The sequence below is a fragment of the Delphinapterus leucas genome, chromosome X, assembly GCF_059928025.1.
Source record: "Delphinapterus leucas isolate spDelLeu-1000000601 "Yukka" chromosome X, BTC_Dleu_Yukka2, whole genome shotgun sequence".
NCBI lineage: Eukaryota > Metazoa > Chordata > Mammalia > Artiodactyla > Monodontidae > Delphinapterus > Delphinapterus leucas.
In genome coordinates, this window is record NC_143150.1 from 56,613,498 (window position 1) to 56,632,486 (window position 18,989).

The 18,989-nt window shown below is 33.5% G+C and overlaps 1 protein-coding gene across 4 annotated transcripts in view; it reads right to left on the bottom strand.

Moving 5' to 3' along the window:
• Positions 1-18,989, bottom strand: part of KLHL4 (kelch like family member 4) — a 124,680-nt gene that overhangs the window by 38,736 nt on the left and 66,955 nt on the right. For all 4 annotated transcript variants that reach the window (XM_022580804.3, XM_089904298.1, XM_022580806.3 and 1 more), the window contains exons 2-6: positions 17,461-17,628; positions 16,935-17,071; positions 13,885-14,081; positions 9,916-10,128; positions 5,020-5,206 (exon numbers count right to left, since the gene is read on the bottom strand). In XM_022580804.3, the coding sequence (XP_022436512.2) occupies positions 5,020-5,206; positions 9,916-10,128; positions 13,885-14,081; positions 16,935-17,071; positions 17,461-17,628 (902 nt within the window). The remainder of the gene's footprint in view (positions 1-5,019; positions 5,207-9,915; positions 10,129-13,884; positions 14,082-16,934; positions 17,072-17,460; positions 17,629-18,989) is intronic.

Sequence of the window (18,989 nt, forward strand, 5' to 3'; positions counted from 1 at the left end):
GCAAATTATAAGGCTACAGTATAAGGATTTAGGCAGAGTGTATATTATGTCTATGGATGCTTCTGAAAGTTTTTCTTTTTATATTGGACTAATGGAAACAGTGTTTATATCTTTTTAGGTCTTTTCTGGTGAATAGTGCACTATAAGTATTTTTGTCTCAAGAGTTTGGATTTTCACAATAAAAACATGCAAATATACGGGCACTCATTTACTCTTTCTCTTTAATCCCTGCATCTTTCATTGACAATGTGGATTTGGCTGAATGCTGATTTACAGATAGCAATCACTCTATTGACTATATTTATTGCTGAGAGGTCAAATAACACCACCTAGCTTTTATATAATAAATGTCTCTGGATGATACTGTTACAATTGGAATACCTACAAACAAACTCACATCTACTTTCACTCTGTCAAGCAGTCAATTTTCTCTGTCTGTTTTCATATCTTTCCACTTCTTCATTCCAATCTTCCCACATCTGTCTTCCTATCCACTCTTTTCTATTTTAACTTTTCATTTTGAACTCTTTTCATTAGTGGAATTTACCAAAAAGCCAATTTAGATTAGGAAATGAAGGTTAGGGTGCACTAATTATTAAGATTATGGAGTTATTAATGGTGAAGTAATTAGGAAATTGTAGAAGGCTACATAAATCAGCTGTATGTTGAAGATTTACATTGAAATGATGAAGTCTGCTTCATGCCAAGTTAATTTTTTCCAGACATTAGATAAAATATAAAAGATAAATTTACCCCATATCTACTATTTGCATCTATGAATATATATGACTTGTAGTTCTGTATCTTGAATTCTGAAAATTTCTTTAGCCCATTTGCCTACTTCCACAATTGCTCCAACTAATCAAAATGTAAATCCTCTAGGTAGCTTATTATGGCAGCTCTATATTTGATGGGAAAACTTAGATTTTTTGTTTTTACTAATATCTCTCTTTAGGACTCACTTCATAATTCTTCTGTGTATATCGATCTTCTACACTTAAACTTTGCAAATATTGTTTTTTATTTCATTTCAAAGCTCCTATTCAACCCTCACTTATGATCTATTCAAGAGGGAACAAAACCAGCCAAACTTTGTAGTATTGTTTGGAACATGATAGTTCCTGCTGTGAATATATCTGATGTAGTGATTTCCTCCATCTATTTTTAAAATTAAATAAAAATTACTATATTAACTTTTAATTTGTCCCTTGCCATATTGTCTCTCAGAATTCATTGTTTATAATAAATGAAAGGTTACTGAAAACCTTGTATTTACAAAAGCCCACAGTTTACCATTTGACCATTTAAAATTTTTGACTCTGTGATCATACTTAGAATTTTTTGATGAATCTTTTTATATACACGGTAGGAGTTATAGTTAACTCCAGCCACTTGTCTGATACCTATATTTAGCAACTAATTCCAAGTTAATTGTATGAGTCAGAAAGGTAATTAAAGACTGAGGAAGTACTGTATTTCCTAAACATCAAAAGGTGAAAGTTCAAAAAGTATCTTAAAGAAAGGTAAGTGAAACAACACACTGTAAGAAAAGGCATGCATATAGAAATTCTTTTAAGAATGTAAATTGATATGTTTTTAAATGTAATACTCATTTATACAGATAAATGCTACCACTTTAATGTTTTTGCTTTACTTATTTTTTTCTTTCTTTTCTTTCTTTCTTTTTTTACTCCTAAATGCTCATCCTGATTTTTAAATAGATTCTAAAACCCTCAAAGAGAGGGGTCAGTTTTGTTGTTGTTGTTGTTGTTGTTCTTTCATCTAAAATAGTGGCAGTATAGCAAAAAGGAACACAAAATTTGAGTAATAATTCCCTTTCCCTTAGTTCTAGATGTTTGCCCTTGGCTTGGCTATCTAATCTTAAGGACCTTAGTTTCCTCATCTGCAAAACTGGGGTAATAAAATCTATCTTGTAGCATTATTGTGAGAATTAGAAATGATGTTTGCAAAATGCCAATCAAGGATCAGGTATTCAAAAATAATAGTTTTTACTATATTGTAATTGTCTGCAACTTCCCATAGAGATTTTTATATTTCCATACAATACGTATTCCAAGAGTCTCAAAATGATGGTTTTACTTCCTTCCATATCAAACTGTGGTAATAGAGTCAAGGGATCATAGGCTCACATTTCACTCATTTCTGTAAGCTAATAAGGAGTTGTAGATACTTATTACCATCTTGTGTAACACATTCATTTGTGTAATATTAACTTAAAAAACAGGAACCTGAAAAAATAACAAAAATAGTAACAAACAGGAAAACCAAACCAATAAACACAAAATTTTCCATTTCACACTCTGCAGGTTAGGCATTTTTTTTTTTGATCAGAAACTAAGCATAGCTGTACTTGCATTTTGTACTTAGTACCCTTTTGATATAAATATCAAATAAGACACCTTTTAAATGCTGTTAATGTTAATTTTATTCAACAAAATGCAATAAAATATCATTACTAGATTTGAAATTAATTATACTATTTCATTGTATTTGTTATTTTCTGAAGAACACTAGTTCTGTGAAGTTTCTCTACTACTTTGAAATAACTGCATTTGCAAGCTTTTGTTTTATAGGTTTATTATTAATTGGCATGTCTCCTATATGGTCTTCCAGTTACACATACAAAAAGAAAGAATCGGTTTCCAGAAGCACAGGACTTTGACTTTTGCAACATTTTCTACAAGGTGTCAAAACATTTTTATGTATGACTTGGCAAATTTTAAGTGGTTGATCTTATTTCCTACACTGCCAATTCTTAATTACAAAGTCCTTGCCACACTGTTTTGGCAACATGGGTCTACAGACTGAGAAATCAAGTGTAAAAAGACAGAACTATAGAAAAACAAGTTCTAAGAAGTATTCAAGGTAGACATGATGGCTTCAGAAATTTTTCCTTATTCCTATTTGTTGAAATTCTTTTGTAAAATCATTGTTTTATTCCAGGATGCAATTGCTGATCTTGTTATCAACATTTCAAGTTTATTTGTAACTGGTCTTTGAGCAACTATCTGGAAATTGACAGCAAGAAGTTAGAGACCACTCTCCTATTTCTGTCAAAAAACAAATTTGGAGGATCCCATCCCTTCCGTTTACAATAAATCTTTAATTTTCCATGAAAAGATCTTATGTTGCAAAGCAAATACTGAAATTTAAAAATTGTTCCCATAAGAACCACAAAAGACCCCAAATTGCCAACGCAACCTTGAGAAAAAAGAACAAAGCTGAAGGTATCACCCTCCCAGACTTCAGACTATACTACAAAGCTAAAGTCATCAAAACAGCATTGTACTGGCACCAAAACAGACACATAGATCAATGATACAGAATAGAAAGCCCAGAAATAAGTCCACACACCTATGGTCAATTAATCTATGACAAAGGAGGCAAGAATATACAATGGAGAAAAGACACTCTTCAACAAGTGGTTCTGGGAAAACTGGGCAATGAGATTAGAATACTCCCTCACACCATATACAAAAATAAAATCAAAATGGTTTAAATACCTAACTGTAAAACCTGAAACCATAAAACTCCTAGAAAAAAACACAGGCAGAACACTATTTGACATAAATCATAGCAATATTTTTTGGTTCTGTCTCCTAAGGCAAAAGAAATAAAAGCAAAAGTAAACAAGTGGGTCCTAATTAAACTTAAAAGCTTCTGCACAGCAAAGGAAACCACCAACAAAATGAAAAGGCAACCTATGGAATGGGAGAAAATATTTGCAAATGATGTGGCCTACAAGAGGTTAATATCTAAAATATATAAATAGCTCATACAACTCAATATCAAAAAAAAACCCAATCAATAAATGGCAGAAGAATAGGCATTTATCCAATGAAGACGTACAGATGGCTAACTAGCACATGAAAAGATGCTTAGCATTGCTAATTATTAGAGAAAGGCAATCAAAACTCCAATGAGATATCACCTCACACATGCCAGATGACTATCATCAAAAAATCTCCAAATAACAAATGTTGGAGAGGATGTGGATAAAAGGGAACCCTTGTATACTGTTGCTGGGAATGTAAAGTGGTATAACCACTACGGAAAACAGTATGAAGTTTCCTCAAAAAACTAAAAATAGAACTACCATATGATCCAGAAATTATACTCCTGGGCATATATCCAGAAAAAACGAAAACACTAATTCAAAAAGATATATGCACTCCAATGTTCACAGCAGCCACAATAGCCAAGACATAGAAGCAACCTGAGTGTCATCAACAGATAAATGGATAAAAAAGATGAGGTATATATACAGTGGAATAGGATTCAGCCACAAAAAGAGGGAAATTCTGCCATTTGTAGTAACATTGAAGGATCTAGACAATATTATGCTTAGTGAAATGTCAGAGTGACAAATACTGTATATCATTTATATGTGAAATCTAAAATAATACAAATGAATGTATATCCAAAACAGAAACAGACACACAAATATAGAAAACAAACTAGTGGTTACCAAAGGTGATAGAGAAGGAGGGAGGGACAAATTAATGGTATGGGATTAACAGGTACAAACTACTATGTATAAAATAGATAAGCAACGAGGATATACTGTATAGTACAAGAAATTATAGCGATTTTCTTGTAATAACCTATAATGGAGTACCACCTGCAAAAATACTGAATCACTATGTAGTTTACCTGAAACTAATATAATATTGTAAGTCTATACTTCAATAAAAAGAAATTAAATGTATCTTGAGAGAAATAAATAAATAAATAAATAAATAAATAAATAAATAAATATTGCTGTCATAAGGGAAAAGTACCTATTAAGAGTTGAGGAAACACTAATGAAAGGGTTATATCCCATAAGGTAAGAATAAAAGAGGAGGTCACAATATTTATATTACCTTATTTATAAGAAATAGCTTTAGATGCAGACATTTATATATAGCTTTAATACCACCCTTATAGTTTAGAGGGTGTTGAGAATACATCTTTTTTGAATGATACTTTCTAAAGTAATTAATTTGTTCCTGTTACCTTTCATAGCATCCATGCCTCCCACAGCATAAAGTGCTCCCACAGTTGATTTTCTAGGCTTTGTCCGAGGGCTTTGCATCATGGGTCTTCTCTCAGGTAAGAGATGATACTTCATAGCTTCCATCAGGAGCTTCTGACACTCAAGATCACCAGTAAACATGGAACTGTTTTCAAGATCTGCCAGTAACTGAAAAGTAATGATGCATGTATATGAAGTAAAGATAAAACATTAGAAATAGCATTTTCATTTATATAACTTTGGAGAAAACTCAAGCTAATTCTAATGTATGTGTTATTATTTAATATTTTAAGTTACTTAGTAACATATTTTATCATTAAAAGCCTCATGGTAGTAGCTAATTTATTAATGCACATTTATTTGACATACTTTTCCTCTTTTGAGTATGTACATGTAATCTCCAGGAGTGAAAGTGAAAAAGCACTTATAAAATGTGCTACTGAAAGCAAAGTGAATGGCTGTGTCTGCACAGAGCAAGCACCTCCTGCCCCGCTAGAGAAGCAGTCACCTTTTTGGTTGATTTAGGGGAGATGGCACAAACATGCACAATTAAAATAATATCAGGACTTCACTGTTGGCGCAGTGGTTAAGAATCCATCTGCCTAATGCAGGGGACTTGGGTTCAAGTCCTGGTCCAGAAAGATCCCACATGCCAAAGAGCAACTAAGCCTGTTTGCCACAACTACTGAGCCTGCGCTCCTCAACAAAGGGAAGCCACCGCATTGAGAAACCCGTGCACCACAGTGAAGAATAGCCCCCATTCACCACAACTAGAGAAAGCCCACGCACGGCAATGAAGACCCAATGCAGCCCTAAATAAATAAATTAATTAAAAAAATAATATCACCATGGGGGCTGCATTTTTATTATCAAATCAAAGCATGAAGCAGGTGCTTTTTATCTGTACATGTACATGTGTACACCAGTAAAGTACATGTATTAGTAACTAGGTAATTCATCATCAATAGTACATGAGATCAATCCTTTCTAACCATTATTGCCCGGCAGCTAATATGACCCTAATTCAATGGGATAAAAGCTAGGTAAAGTATTCTTCTTGAGATGAGTTGAGGAGAAGTTAAGTCTTGTTCAGAATTTTCCAAGGGTCATTTAGATTGGTTCCTTGGAGTCTGGAGTCTACAGTATCATAGGAATTGACAGGAACAGCAAGAAGATTGTTGGAATGGACATACTAATCTTACCCCATAAAACTTCCCCCTGAAGTTTCCTGTTCTTCACTGGTTAACCTCAACCCTGTTCTCACCCCACTTTTTATCCCTGATGGATCACTGTTTTGACTTGGCTGATGAGACCCCAGGTATTTCCTTAATGCATACACTGTAGCAAATAGGTTTGAAAACTAGGCTATGTAATTTATTTTTCTTTCAAAAATATTCTTCAGACATTTATCACCAGTCTCTTCATGTATTTCATTTCTAGAATATTTGTATAAGATTACCCACTACTACCATCATCAGGAAAAGTTCACACAATCCCACATTCTAGGCATACTCAGGAGTGGGAGGCCAAGGTACCACTGGTTGTGTGTTTCAGCTGGATTTTACATACTATTCCAATAAATTAAGAAAAGTCCAACTAAGCTTTTTGCTGAAAGAATGTCATATAGACTTAATAGCATTATAAAGTTAAGGGCTTCTGATCCTTTACACCAGTGTATTTCAAATTTTTGCATATCTAAGAATCATCTGGACAACTTGTTAAAATACAGAATCCTTGGCTTCAACCCAATAAATCGTTTCAGTTGGTCTGTGGTGGGGGCCTGAGAAACTGAGCTTCAAAGAAGCCCTGGCTTAAGAGTAAATATGTACTGGGAGTTCCAAAGATGGCAGAGAATAAAGAGTCTGAGCTCATCTCCTCTCCCAGGCACACAAAAATTACAACTATTTATAGGATAACTATTGATGAAAAAGACCAGAACCTACCAGAAAAGATCATCTACAGCTAAAGATGTAAAGAAGGAACCACAAGTTGGGTAGGAGGGGTAGTCACAATATAGTCAAGACCCATAATCCCAGTGTGGATGACCCACAAAGAGGAGAATAATTACAACTGCAGAGGTTCTCCCCAAAAAGCGAGGAGTCTAAGCCCCACATTGGGCTCCCTAGCCCAGGAGCCCTGCACCAGGAAGACAAGCAACCAGACTATTTGGCTTCAAAGGCCAGCGGGGCTTACATTCAGGAGACTCAGAGGGCTGTGGAAAATAGAGACTCCATATTTAGAGGACACACACAAAATCTCACATGCTCTGGGATCCAGGGCAGAAGCAGTAACTTGAAAGGAGACTGTGTCAGATCTACCTGCTGATCTTAGAGAGTCACCAGGAAAGGAAATAGGCAACCAGAGCTCACCCTGGAGTCAGACACTGGCAGCAGCCATTTGTGGGAGCTCATTCTTTCGTGTGGACACTGGTCCTGGTAAGGGCCATTTTGGAATCCTCCCTCTAGCTTATTAGCCTTAGGACCCAGACCTGCCCCCACCCAACAGCCTATAGGCACCAGTACTGGCATGCCTCAGGTGAAGTAACTAACTGAGTAGGGACATAGCCCCACTCACCAGATGCGGTATATATATATATAGATATAGATAGATAGATAGATAGATATACACACACACACACACACACACACACACACACTCTATACAATGAAATACTACTCAGCCATAAAAAAGAATGAAAATTTGCCATTTGCAACCACAAGGAAGGTCCTGGAGGGTATTATCCTCAGAAATACGTCAGGCAATGACAAAGACTGTATGTTATCACTTATATGTAGAATCTAAAAAAGTGATACAAACTAGTGAACACAGCAAAAAGGAAACAGACTCTACAAAAAATAAACACAAGAGAAGGTGTGGAGCAAAGAGAACCCTCCTACACTGTTGGTGGGAATGTATATTGGTGCAGTCACTATGGAGAACAGTATGGAGGTTCCTTAGAAAACTAAAAATAGAGTTATATGATCCAGCGATCCTACTCCCAGGCATATATCTGGAAAAGAAGAAAACTTTAATTTATAAAGTTACATGCACCCCAATGTTCATAGTAGCACTGTTTACAATAGCCAAGACATGGAAGCAATTTAAGTGTCCATGGACAGATGAATGGATAAAGAAGATGTGGTATATATATACAATGTAATATTACTCAGCCACTAAAAATAATGAAATAATGCCATTTGCAGCAACATGGATGGGCCTAGAGATTATCATACTAAGTGAAGTTAATCAGAGAAAAACAAATATCATATGATATCACTTATATGCAGAATCTAAAAAAAATGATACAAATGAACTAATTTACAAAACCGAAACAGACTCGGAGATGTAGAAAACAAACTTATGGTTATCAAAGTGGAAGGGGGGGAGGGATAATATAGGAGTTTGGGATTAACAGATACATGCTACTAACTATAAAATAGATAAACAACAAGGACCTACTGTATAGCACAGGGAACTATAGGCAGTATTTTGTAATAATCTATAATGGAAAAGAACCTGAAATAGAATATATATATATATATATATATATATATATATATAACTGGAACACTCTGCTATACACCTGAAACTAACATAACACTGTAAATCAGCTATACTTCAATTAAAAAAAAAAAAACAGACTAACAGATATAGAGAACTAGTGGTTACCAGTGGGGAGAGGGAAGGGGGGAGAGGCAAGTTAGGGGTAGGAGATTAAGAGATGCAAACCACTATGTATGAAATAAATAAGCTATAAGGATATATTGTACTGCACAGGGAATATAGCCAATATCTTATAATAAATATAAATGGCATATAATCTATAAAAATTTTGAATTACTATGTTGTACCCCTGAAACTAATATAATATTGTAAATCAACTGTACCTCAACTAAAAATAAGAGTAAATATGTACTTCCATGGGATTTAATTAACAGCTAAAAGTAAAAAAAAAAAAAGTAGAGAAATCATCAGCAAATTAAAATCTATTTTTCAATGTTAACATTTAATTAGAAATTTTTTGCAAATTGATTAATTTTAACATTTATGAAGCTACGGATACATTAAGCCCAGAAAAGTCCTTCCTTCCAATGTGAATGATGTTTGAGGACTTTAGCTACAAGTTATATAGCATATGAAGTGTGCATATGTGCCTTATATTCATATATATATATGTATATATATAATATAAATGATATATACTACTGATCAGTTGGCTACGGAGAAATAATTTTGGTTATCACCAATGTTAGAATTATATAGTGAGACTGCACTCCAACCTCACTAAACTTTACATACTAAAATTCAGTATGAGGTGGGTCAATCCTGAGTTTTATCCAAGGGCGGGCATTTGTTTTTAGGATCATTTTTAGTACAATCCTTTTGCATGCATGGTGAGGATGCCATTATAATGATGCTCCAGTGCATCTGAAGCAATTATAATATGGTTTCAGTCATAGTAGCTAATTACTCATGTTAGTTAGTAGGTATTATCCAGAATCTAACTCCTTCCTAGGGTCTCCTCTGGGATGCTACTGTAATGATTATTATCACCTTGCCTAGAAGATGGCAGGAAAAGAAAAAGAGTTAGGTTAGTCATTTTCCCTGCTTGTTACAAGTGCTGTTTGGTGAGAGAGGAAACTGAATCTAATGAGTATTCTGAAGTTTGGGGATCATTTGTAGATTTTTTCCTTAAACCTTTTTTCCTTTCTCTTCATCATTATTAATATTGTTAATTGAAGGCTGTACATGTCCTTCTGTGAAACAAATCCTGTACCAGAAATTCTCTGTATAAAATTAAAAAAAAAAAAGGAATGGCTTAATGCCTAGTTGTTGTTTAGAACTATAATTTACATTCCTTGGGTAAGTTTCCATACCTGTGGTGGAAGTAATGGCAGTCTGATGTAAGAAAGCAGCATTGCTAGGTCTTGTTGCCTAGCCTGCACATCATGCCTTACCCACTGCATTAGAGCGTGGAAAATAGTTTCTTCATCAGGAACATTAATGTCATCACTGCATAAAAGTTTTGAAATCTCATTAGCTGGAAGCAGGAGGAATTCTTGGTTCTTTATTACCTCGATGAAGTGTTCCTAGAAAAGAGAAGTCTTCTACTGAAACTTTGTACTTTAGAAACTTCTTAACAAAATAAGCTTACCAAAGCATTTCTTTTTGTTAAACTTCAGAAAAAGCCAGAGAGACAGATATATGCATTCATAGAAAATAGATGTTATTGCTGCCCGTGACAGGGTATTGGAGGAGCCTCTGAAGCTGAGGAACAAAATGCTTCCACTGGGAGTTGTTTATTAAACACGAGGAAAGGCCTTAACTACTTCATAGGCCACATGGGTAGTGTCTGAGTTGATGCCAGTGCTTTTCTCTCTCAGATTTTGTAGGTGACAACAGTTTATAACTCCAGAACTGACTGATGTCAAGTTGGCCTTTAGCCAAAAACCTGAAGAGAAATGCTAAAAATTTTCAAGGTGGAGGTTATCTTGAAGGCCTGGTAGAGGCAGATTTGGCTGTGCATTTGATGGGGCAACATACTGAATTCATTTGAGATGAGAAAAAGAGACTGATTAAAAACTTCTTTCTCTTGTAAAAAAGCACAATCTTCTATTAACCAAGGCAAAGTTATTTTACAATGATAAACATCTACGGAGTCAGGTTAATCTAAAAGTGACTCCTTTGGAGTTATTTTTTGAGGGGGAGTGGGGCTATCTCTCAATTTTTATGTTTTATAACTTGATTCTCTCTTCTGTCGTTTGTGTTGTATTTTTGTCAAGTATCAAATTTCAGGCAGCTGTGTTTCAATTTTTTTCATCAAAACACCACTATATTTTTCCTATTTATAATGTTATATATTTTCTTTGACAACACAATTTTCATTTCCAACATTTTTCATAGTAAAGATCTTAAGATTTAAATGCAATAAAATATACTTCTGAAATTGATATAAGCAAGTCTAGTTGGTAATTTATGTTGCCCAATGAATAGATATTCTGGAAGCAGCTTAAGACAGCCTCTGTATAACTGGGGGATCTGGATAAATCAAGTCACTCTCTCAGCTCCACTCCGAGTTTAGCCGTTGTAGGAGGCAAGACTTCTGCCAATGAACCACCAGTGCCCTTGAGTTTAGTCATTGTGGGACTGAGTTAACCTAATAGCAAAATTATCCATACAAGAATCATCAAGTTTGATAGACCCATCAGGAAGCTCTGATACCATAAATTCCAAGTTAACTTGCCTATTTAGACAAAGAGCCCTCTTGTGACTAATGCAAGTAATTGAGAGAGAACTGCTGCTTTTACTATAGCAGATGTTCCTTGTTGAAAACCCTCTCATCTATAGCAAAATGGTGGAGCTAGTACTAAAACTAAAAATACATTACAATTGTACAGCACTTCACACTTTACAGATTTCTTTCACAAACTTTAAGTCATCACCAATGCAATCTTGTGGGAGGTGGAATTATTCTGATGAGAAAACAGGCTATGTGAATTGTTTGATCTCTTGTGCAGTAAATGGCTAAGTATGAACTCACACCTATGCCTTTAGGTCTACTTCATTTTGTTCAATACTTCAACTGCCTTTCATAAATGACATAATTTTTATGAAAGGGTTAAGAAAAAGATAAAACACTCTAAAGCTTATGGTTACCCATTACTGGTAGTGTATGTAAACTTTGAAACTGTGTAAATATTATGGAAGACCCCATATCTCATTCTCTCATTCTTCTTTCTATCCACTCTCCAACGAAAGAAAAAAAAAACAACACAAGAGTGTGAGAGACAGTGCCCTTGGTTTAGTATTCATTTTTAAAATCCACACTTACATTGTTGCAAAATGTATTCAATGAATATAGCATATTTGCTGAATGTTTCATCGATGCAGACTACTATTTATATAATTGTGATGGTTAATTTTATGTGAACTTGACTGAGCCATGGAATGTCCAGACTTTTGGCCAAACATTATTCTGAGTGTGTCTGTGAGGGTATTTCTGTATGAGGCCCACTCACATTAGAAAGCAATCTGTTTTACTCAGTCTATGATTCAAATGACTGTAACTGAATCCTTAGAGTTTAGCATTATTCTTAGAGATTAAAATTATTTGCATTTTTATATTATCAGTACAGTATTATAAAAGCATTATTTTAGCAAGATCTTGACATCTTTTGCTGCATTTGTAATATATACTAAAATAACTAAAGAGGGATTAAAGGAGATAACAGTATTGCATTTTTCTGCACATCCTGCTTTAACACTCAGTTTCAGTCACATAATAGGAAAAGGAAGACAAGTTCATTTTGAAAAACAAAAATAACTCAAGCTGTTTATCAGAATGTGTTTTGTCTGCAAGAGTAAGATACCAGAGAGGAAACTGTTAATAGTTAGTTCAAGAATTTAAGTAATTTAACAGGAAGTTTTCATGTTTGGCATTTGTGGTAGGATTAACCTTTGAACTGCTGTTCCTATAGATTATATAGCATCTATATTTAGGACATAGGAATATAAATAGCATAATTAAATGACATGTTAAAATGTCAATCTATTATAATATGATTCGCCATATAATGGTATTGTTTCAGAAATATGTTTAAAACTTCAAATTTTGAACAATGACCAAGGGTGGGAAGAAGAGAGGAGAAGTTTCACAAGAACTTTTTAGAGAATTTAAATATTATAAGTTTGAAAATTTTGAGGTCTGTATGAAACTCTAGAAATATTTTTTTAATTATATGCATCTCAATTCTAAAATGTACTGTTAATTTTATTGTTTTTAGTTGTGATTCTCTATTCATTTTTATGTATTTGCCTTTATTTTTGAATCTTAAATAAAGGTTGTTATTTTCTTAGCTTGAAATTTTATCTTTTAATTTGGTTTCTCAGAAAGATCCATCTCTTGTGTTGTTCCCTGCTTCAGAGGTTAAAAAGTTCATTTTTTTCTTTGTATAAAGGAACTATTAGCATGAATGGTAAGGATTTATTTAATATCCTCTGTCTACTTTTACTTGCCTCCCTACAATCTATATTTCATGTCACTCTCACTTGACTGAATAAAGATAGTCTTATCCCATGCAACTTTTAAAGAATTAACACATCAAATATGTTCATTTAATTTATTATAATTACTAGCAGAATTGAGAGGGATTTTAAGTTAATTAAAGAATTGAGTTGTTTTCACCGAAATAACATGTTTTCATTAAGAAATAAAAATTCCATTCAATAGAATTGTCTGATTTACTAATTTTGATAGTTCTTAAGCTCTTCCAGTTAATAGTGATCCAATAATATTACTTTTTTACTTATTGAATGATGCCTATTGGGTTAGCCAAAAAGTTCGTTCAGGTTTTTCCATAACATCGTATGAAAAACCCGAACAAACCTTTAGGCCAACCCGATAAATTTCATTAGAAATAATAATTTGTACAACTTTATGAAGTAAAGTTCTAATAGTACAAAAACATCAGGGAAATTATGTTTTCTTGTTACTGTGGCTTCTACTTGAAATATGCATTTGTCCAGTTTAATTGTTGGCAATATTTTCATTTCTCCAAGCTCTGAGATTTAATTAAATCATTTGAGTTTGAAAAATGTGAAATTTGCTTGTGTACAGCTCAACCAGACAAATATTTGTATCTAATATCTATTTTGTGCAAGTCATTTGAAAATTATGTAAATTTATATTGCTTTTTAATTTTATCCCAACATTATAATCTTTACCTTGGAATGGTTCTACACACACAAACACACACACACAAACACATATCTGTAAACATATAATTAGTTTAGACACTGTGTTAATATATTATCACTATAAGTTAACATGAAGCAATTGATTTTACCATTGTGTATTTATGTGCCACACTCAGGAGCTCTGTACAGCCCTGGGCATCTGCAAACGATCGAATCCCTAAGCAGTTTGAAGGGTGGAGTTGTTTTATAAGAAAATTGGAGCAGACTTCAATGACTTGAGTCAGCTGCAGAAGACAAGCTGCAGCCAGCAAATTTTCAATAGTATCTTCTTTCAATTGCAGGACACCTAAATGGTTTGAAAAAGTAAAGAATTATTATATATTCCATAAAGTAAGACACAAATATGATAGATAGCTAAAATTTTCAATTTCTTTAATTAATAGGGCTATTTTTTCTAGTGTACAGTAACTATTCAAGGAATACCTTTTGAGGTGAATATATGCAAGTGAGTATGTACAAACACTAATAAGATGGCTGAAGGGAGCCATACTAGATTATCAAAAACAACTGGAGCAAATGAACAGTGAGTACCACCATTGCAACAAAAAGCAATTTCTTGTTTCTTTATCATCTTAGACCTGCATCTAAATCTAATACTAAAAACTGTCTACATTATGACTCAAGAAGCATTATGTCATACTGTATAAGGATTGTACAATGGGCAATACAGGTACCTGTCATTTGTGTGGAAAAATGTCTGGGTAAATAACATTAAGCTTATATGTCCATATTTTTGCATCTGTATTTATTAGCTGATAAGGATGACTTTGCCCAAATATTACACCTGGAATTAATGCCCAGCACTGTCTTAAAAGAAAGAAAATGTTGCCAAGAGTTCTCAGCTAAAGAATTGTTTATATGATTATTTTCTTAGGTATAAAAAACAGATTCTGTTTAAAAATATCTGTAAAGATTTTTAAAAACCAAGATCAGAGCAATTTAAGCTGTTTCCTTTATATTGATATATCTGTACTATTTTTGAAGCAAGAATTATTGATGAATTAGTGCAAATGTTGTAAGTTATTTTGATAAGATATATTCCTATATTTCTGTTTTAGCCAAGCTATAGGGAAGTTATAAAGAATGATATTTCATATGGATTGTATAAACTATAAAGTATTATTTTATAATTTTGTTTTGTAAAATACCTTAATATGAATTCTATCTGATTGCATAACCACAAAAATGAATAATAAAAACTGTAAGCTGCTATGTATTCGGTTCAACCTCTAAAATGTGTTGTAAAGGGATCCAGCCAATTGGCAAACTTTCTTGCGTTGTTTCTTATCCTGGATTTTGAAAGGAGAGCCCTGCCTATATTTTATGAAACTCAGAGAAGTATGAACTATTCTCAGATTCATCTGCTGTAAACATTGAAACTTGCCCTGGTTATTAAGAATAACATTTATTTCTCAATGAATGAAACAATAAAACTCATAGAAGAAAACATAGCATAAAAGCTCCTTGGGTCTTGGCAATAAGTTCATGGGTAAGACACCAAAAGCACAGTGAACAAAAGCTAAAATAAACAAGTGGGGCTACATCAAACTAAAGATCTTCTCCACAGCAAAGGAAGCAAAAAATAGAGATGGAAACCTACAGAATGAGAGAAAATATCTGCAAACCTTATACATGTTAAGGGTTTAATATCCAAAATGTATAAAGGACTCATACAACTCAATAGCACAAAAGCAAATAATCCAATTAAAAATGGTCAAAAAACGTGGATAGAATTTTTTTTTCCAAAGAAGACATAAAAATGATGAATAGGTATGTTAAATGGTGCTCAGCAGCACTACTCATCAGGGAAATGCATATAAAAACCACAATGAGATATCTCATACTTGTTAGGATGGCTATTATAAAAAAGAGAAGAGATAGTCAATGTTAGTGAGGCTTTGGAGAAAAGGGAACTTTTGTGTACTTTTGGTGAAAATGTAAATTGGTTCAGCCATTAAGAAAAGCAGTATGAAGGCTCCTAAAAAATAAAAAAAATATAGAACTACCATGTGATCCAGCAATCTCACTCCAAAGGAAATGAAAACAAGATCTTAAAGAGATAGCTCCTCTCCCTTGTTTATTGCAGCATTATTCACATGATATGGACACAATTTAAATGTTCTTTGACACATGAATGGATAAATAAAATGTGATATACACACACACAATGGAATACTATTCAACCATGAGAAAGATGGAAATCCTGCCATTTGTAACAACATGGGTGAACCTGGAGGGCATTATGCTAACTGAACTAAGGTAGACAGAGAAAGACAAACACTGTATGGGATCACTTGTATGTGGAATAGGGGCGGGAAAGGGAAGATGGAGAAATGTAGATCGAAGGGTGAAAACTTTCAGTTATAAGAAGTTCTCAGGATAAGAAGTACAGCATGGTGACTCTAGTTAACAATACGGTATTGGGTATTGCATACTTGAAAGCTGCTGAGAGTGTATCTTAAGCAGTATCACCAAAAAAAAGAGTTATCTATATGAGATGATGTGTGAATTAATTACCTTGATCTTGGTAATCATTCATATATATATACATATATATATATATATATCTGTGTGTGTGTATATTTATATATACACACATATATATGTGTATATACATGATATATATTCATCAAGTTGTGTACTTTAAATATCTACAATTATATTTGTCAATTATTCCTTAATAAAGTTGGAATGAATGAATAAATAAATAAATAAATATTTCTTGGCCCCCAAACTCATCCTGTTACCTTTGTTAGATAGTTTGATTAAATATGACTTTATTATTTCGAAAGAAGAGACTAAATCTATAGAGTTAGAATATCCCACTTCCACTCTCATTTTTACAAACAAGAATGTACCCACACCTCTCAAGAGAGAAAGAGAGACATGCTCTTGTAGCTTTGTGTTAAAATAGCTCTATTTTCTCATGGTCAAAAATTTTATTGTATATTATTTACCTCTTGCTCTTTTATATTACTGTATTTAAATACTGATTCTGCCACTTACTACTTTAGGAAATTTACTTAACTGGTTTATCCTTCAATTTTCTCACTTGCAGAGTCATAATAATAATAATGTGGGTTATATAATATAGAGTTACTGTGAGGATTGAATGAGTTAATACATGCCAAGCACTTACCGGTGTAAGCATACTGCACCAAGGAATTAAGTGCATTAGGATCGACTCCTTCCATCCTGACCTCTTCTTGTTTGGCTTCAAGCACATCATTAGTAAACATTGCAGCAAAATAATCAGACACTGCACTGAGAACCAACCTGGAATTAGGAATGTTTCATAGGAAATTAAATCAGTCCATAATCTCACTGAAAAACATGAAATATAGTTGGTAAGTTTTTAACACTGATGAGTACGTTTTCTGCATAAATCTTTCATAGTTCAGTAAAATGTAGTGAAATTAGAAAGGTAAATTAAGTAAGTTGATTTTGTTTAGACAATTTGTGCTGTTTCTCTTCATCAATTTCTCTAAAGTTTGGCTCTTCTAAATATCACACAGGGAAACAGATCATATAGGCTAGTGCTTTTTCAATATAAAAACATAAAAATCTATTTTCCTCAATGCTCCAATTCGTAATCAATGGACTGATTCTTTCTCATTCATGCTAGCTATAGTCATTAAATGATCTGTCTGCTTAAGGATACTTACCGATGGGCTGGGATTCTGAGGTGTCCGGCAATGAGTAGCACATCACACAATTGTTTCTCTTTCAGGTAGTTCTCCATTTTATGAAGAGTTTGTTCCGCATGGTTTACAGCATGGAAGTGCTCCTCAGATCTGCTAACATTCATTTCTTCAGGATGCTGTGTATCTAATCTAAAAGGGGGATGAGTGTGAGAATATATTTTTTCTCCTAGTGGGTGTGCAAAAATCCAGTAGAAATTTAGGCACATCTACTTCTAAAAGAAATAAATAGAATTAAAGCAAACTTAAAATTTGCCCACCAATCCTAAATATTTCGCTATTATTGCTCCCTAACCTCCATTAAAGTGAGGTGTCATGATTACTATTTATGTCTGGAATGTAACCATGGATGTGACTATGCATGGTTCAATGGCAGGGCTAGTGCTAATTGTTATATGCACAAACATAAACTTCAAGATACAAGCCTCTTTCTTTGATTTTTATTAGCATCACAATTATGCCATTTGGCATGAAATTGTAGGCATGATTCAAAATACTTTTCAAATTTGATTATATTCTGAAGCTTCTCCATGGAGTACTTATTACACATCAGAGATATTTCTCGAAGAATCTCAAGGCCGAGACTTCCACAACATTGTTTACAATATGTCATTCCCATCAAGAAAATAAACATATTTCCATCTTTTATTTTTTTTCAGCTTTACTGAGATATAATTGACATACTACATTAAGTTTTAGATGTACAATGTGATTATTTGATATACATATATATTGTGAAAGGATTACCACAGTAAGGTTAGTTAAAGTATCCATCATCTTACATAGTTACCATTTTGTGTGTGTGTGGTGAGAATATTTAAGATCTACCCTCTTAGCAATTTTCAAGTATACAACACAGTATTGTTAACTATAGTCACCATGATGTATATTAGATCCTCAGAACTCATTTATCTTCTAACTGGAAGTTTGTACCCTTTGACTGTTTAGGCAAAGATGATGACTGTTGAATCTGCAATAATGAAAGCTGTTTACATGTCTTTTCAACCTCATACAATGGTGGAATTTAAGTACTAACACAAGCACGTAGAGGTTTACAGTGAGTAGAAGCTTAAAATTTTGATGGTAAGATGAACATACTTTTCTTGCTATGATTCTAGCTTCCAGGCATCATTTTCCAACACCAGTTAAGATTAATTTTAGGTCCCTCCCACAATTTAGGCTGTATTTCTTTGAAGACAATTGGCCCAGGGTGACATTACTCTCTTTTTGTCTGTGTAATTCAAATAAATGTTTCATCTGCAAATCTTCTTAACCTTTAAAGATTATTTTGGACATTCTGTCACAATACTGTATGGACAATCAGGGTAATAGGATATGAATATCCTTAAAAATTGCTTATTTTTTAAAAAAGGAACAATCCCTTGGCACCATAGAATGGACGGAATTCAGGTTTCACTTATCCTAATCTTTCCTCTGTTCAAGAAATGGTTTGATTCACATTGAGTCAATCAAACATTCAGTATCTAATTATC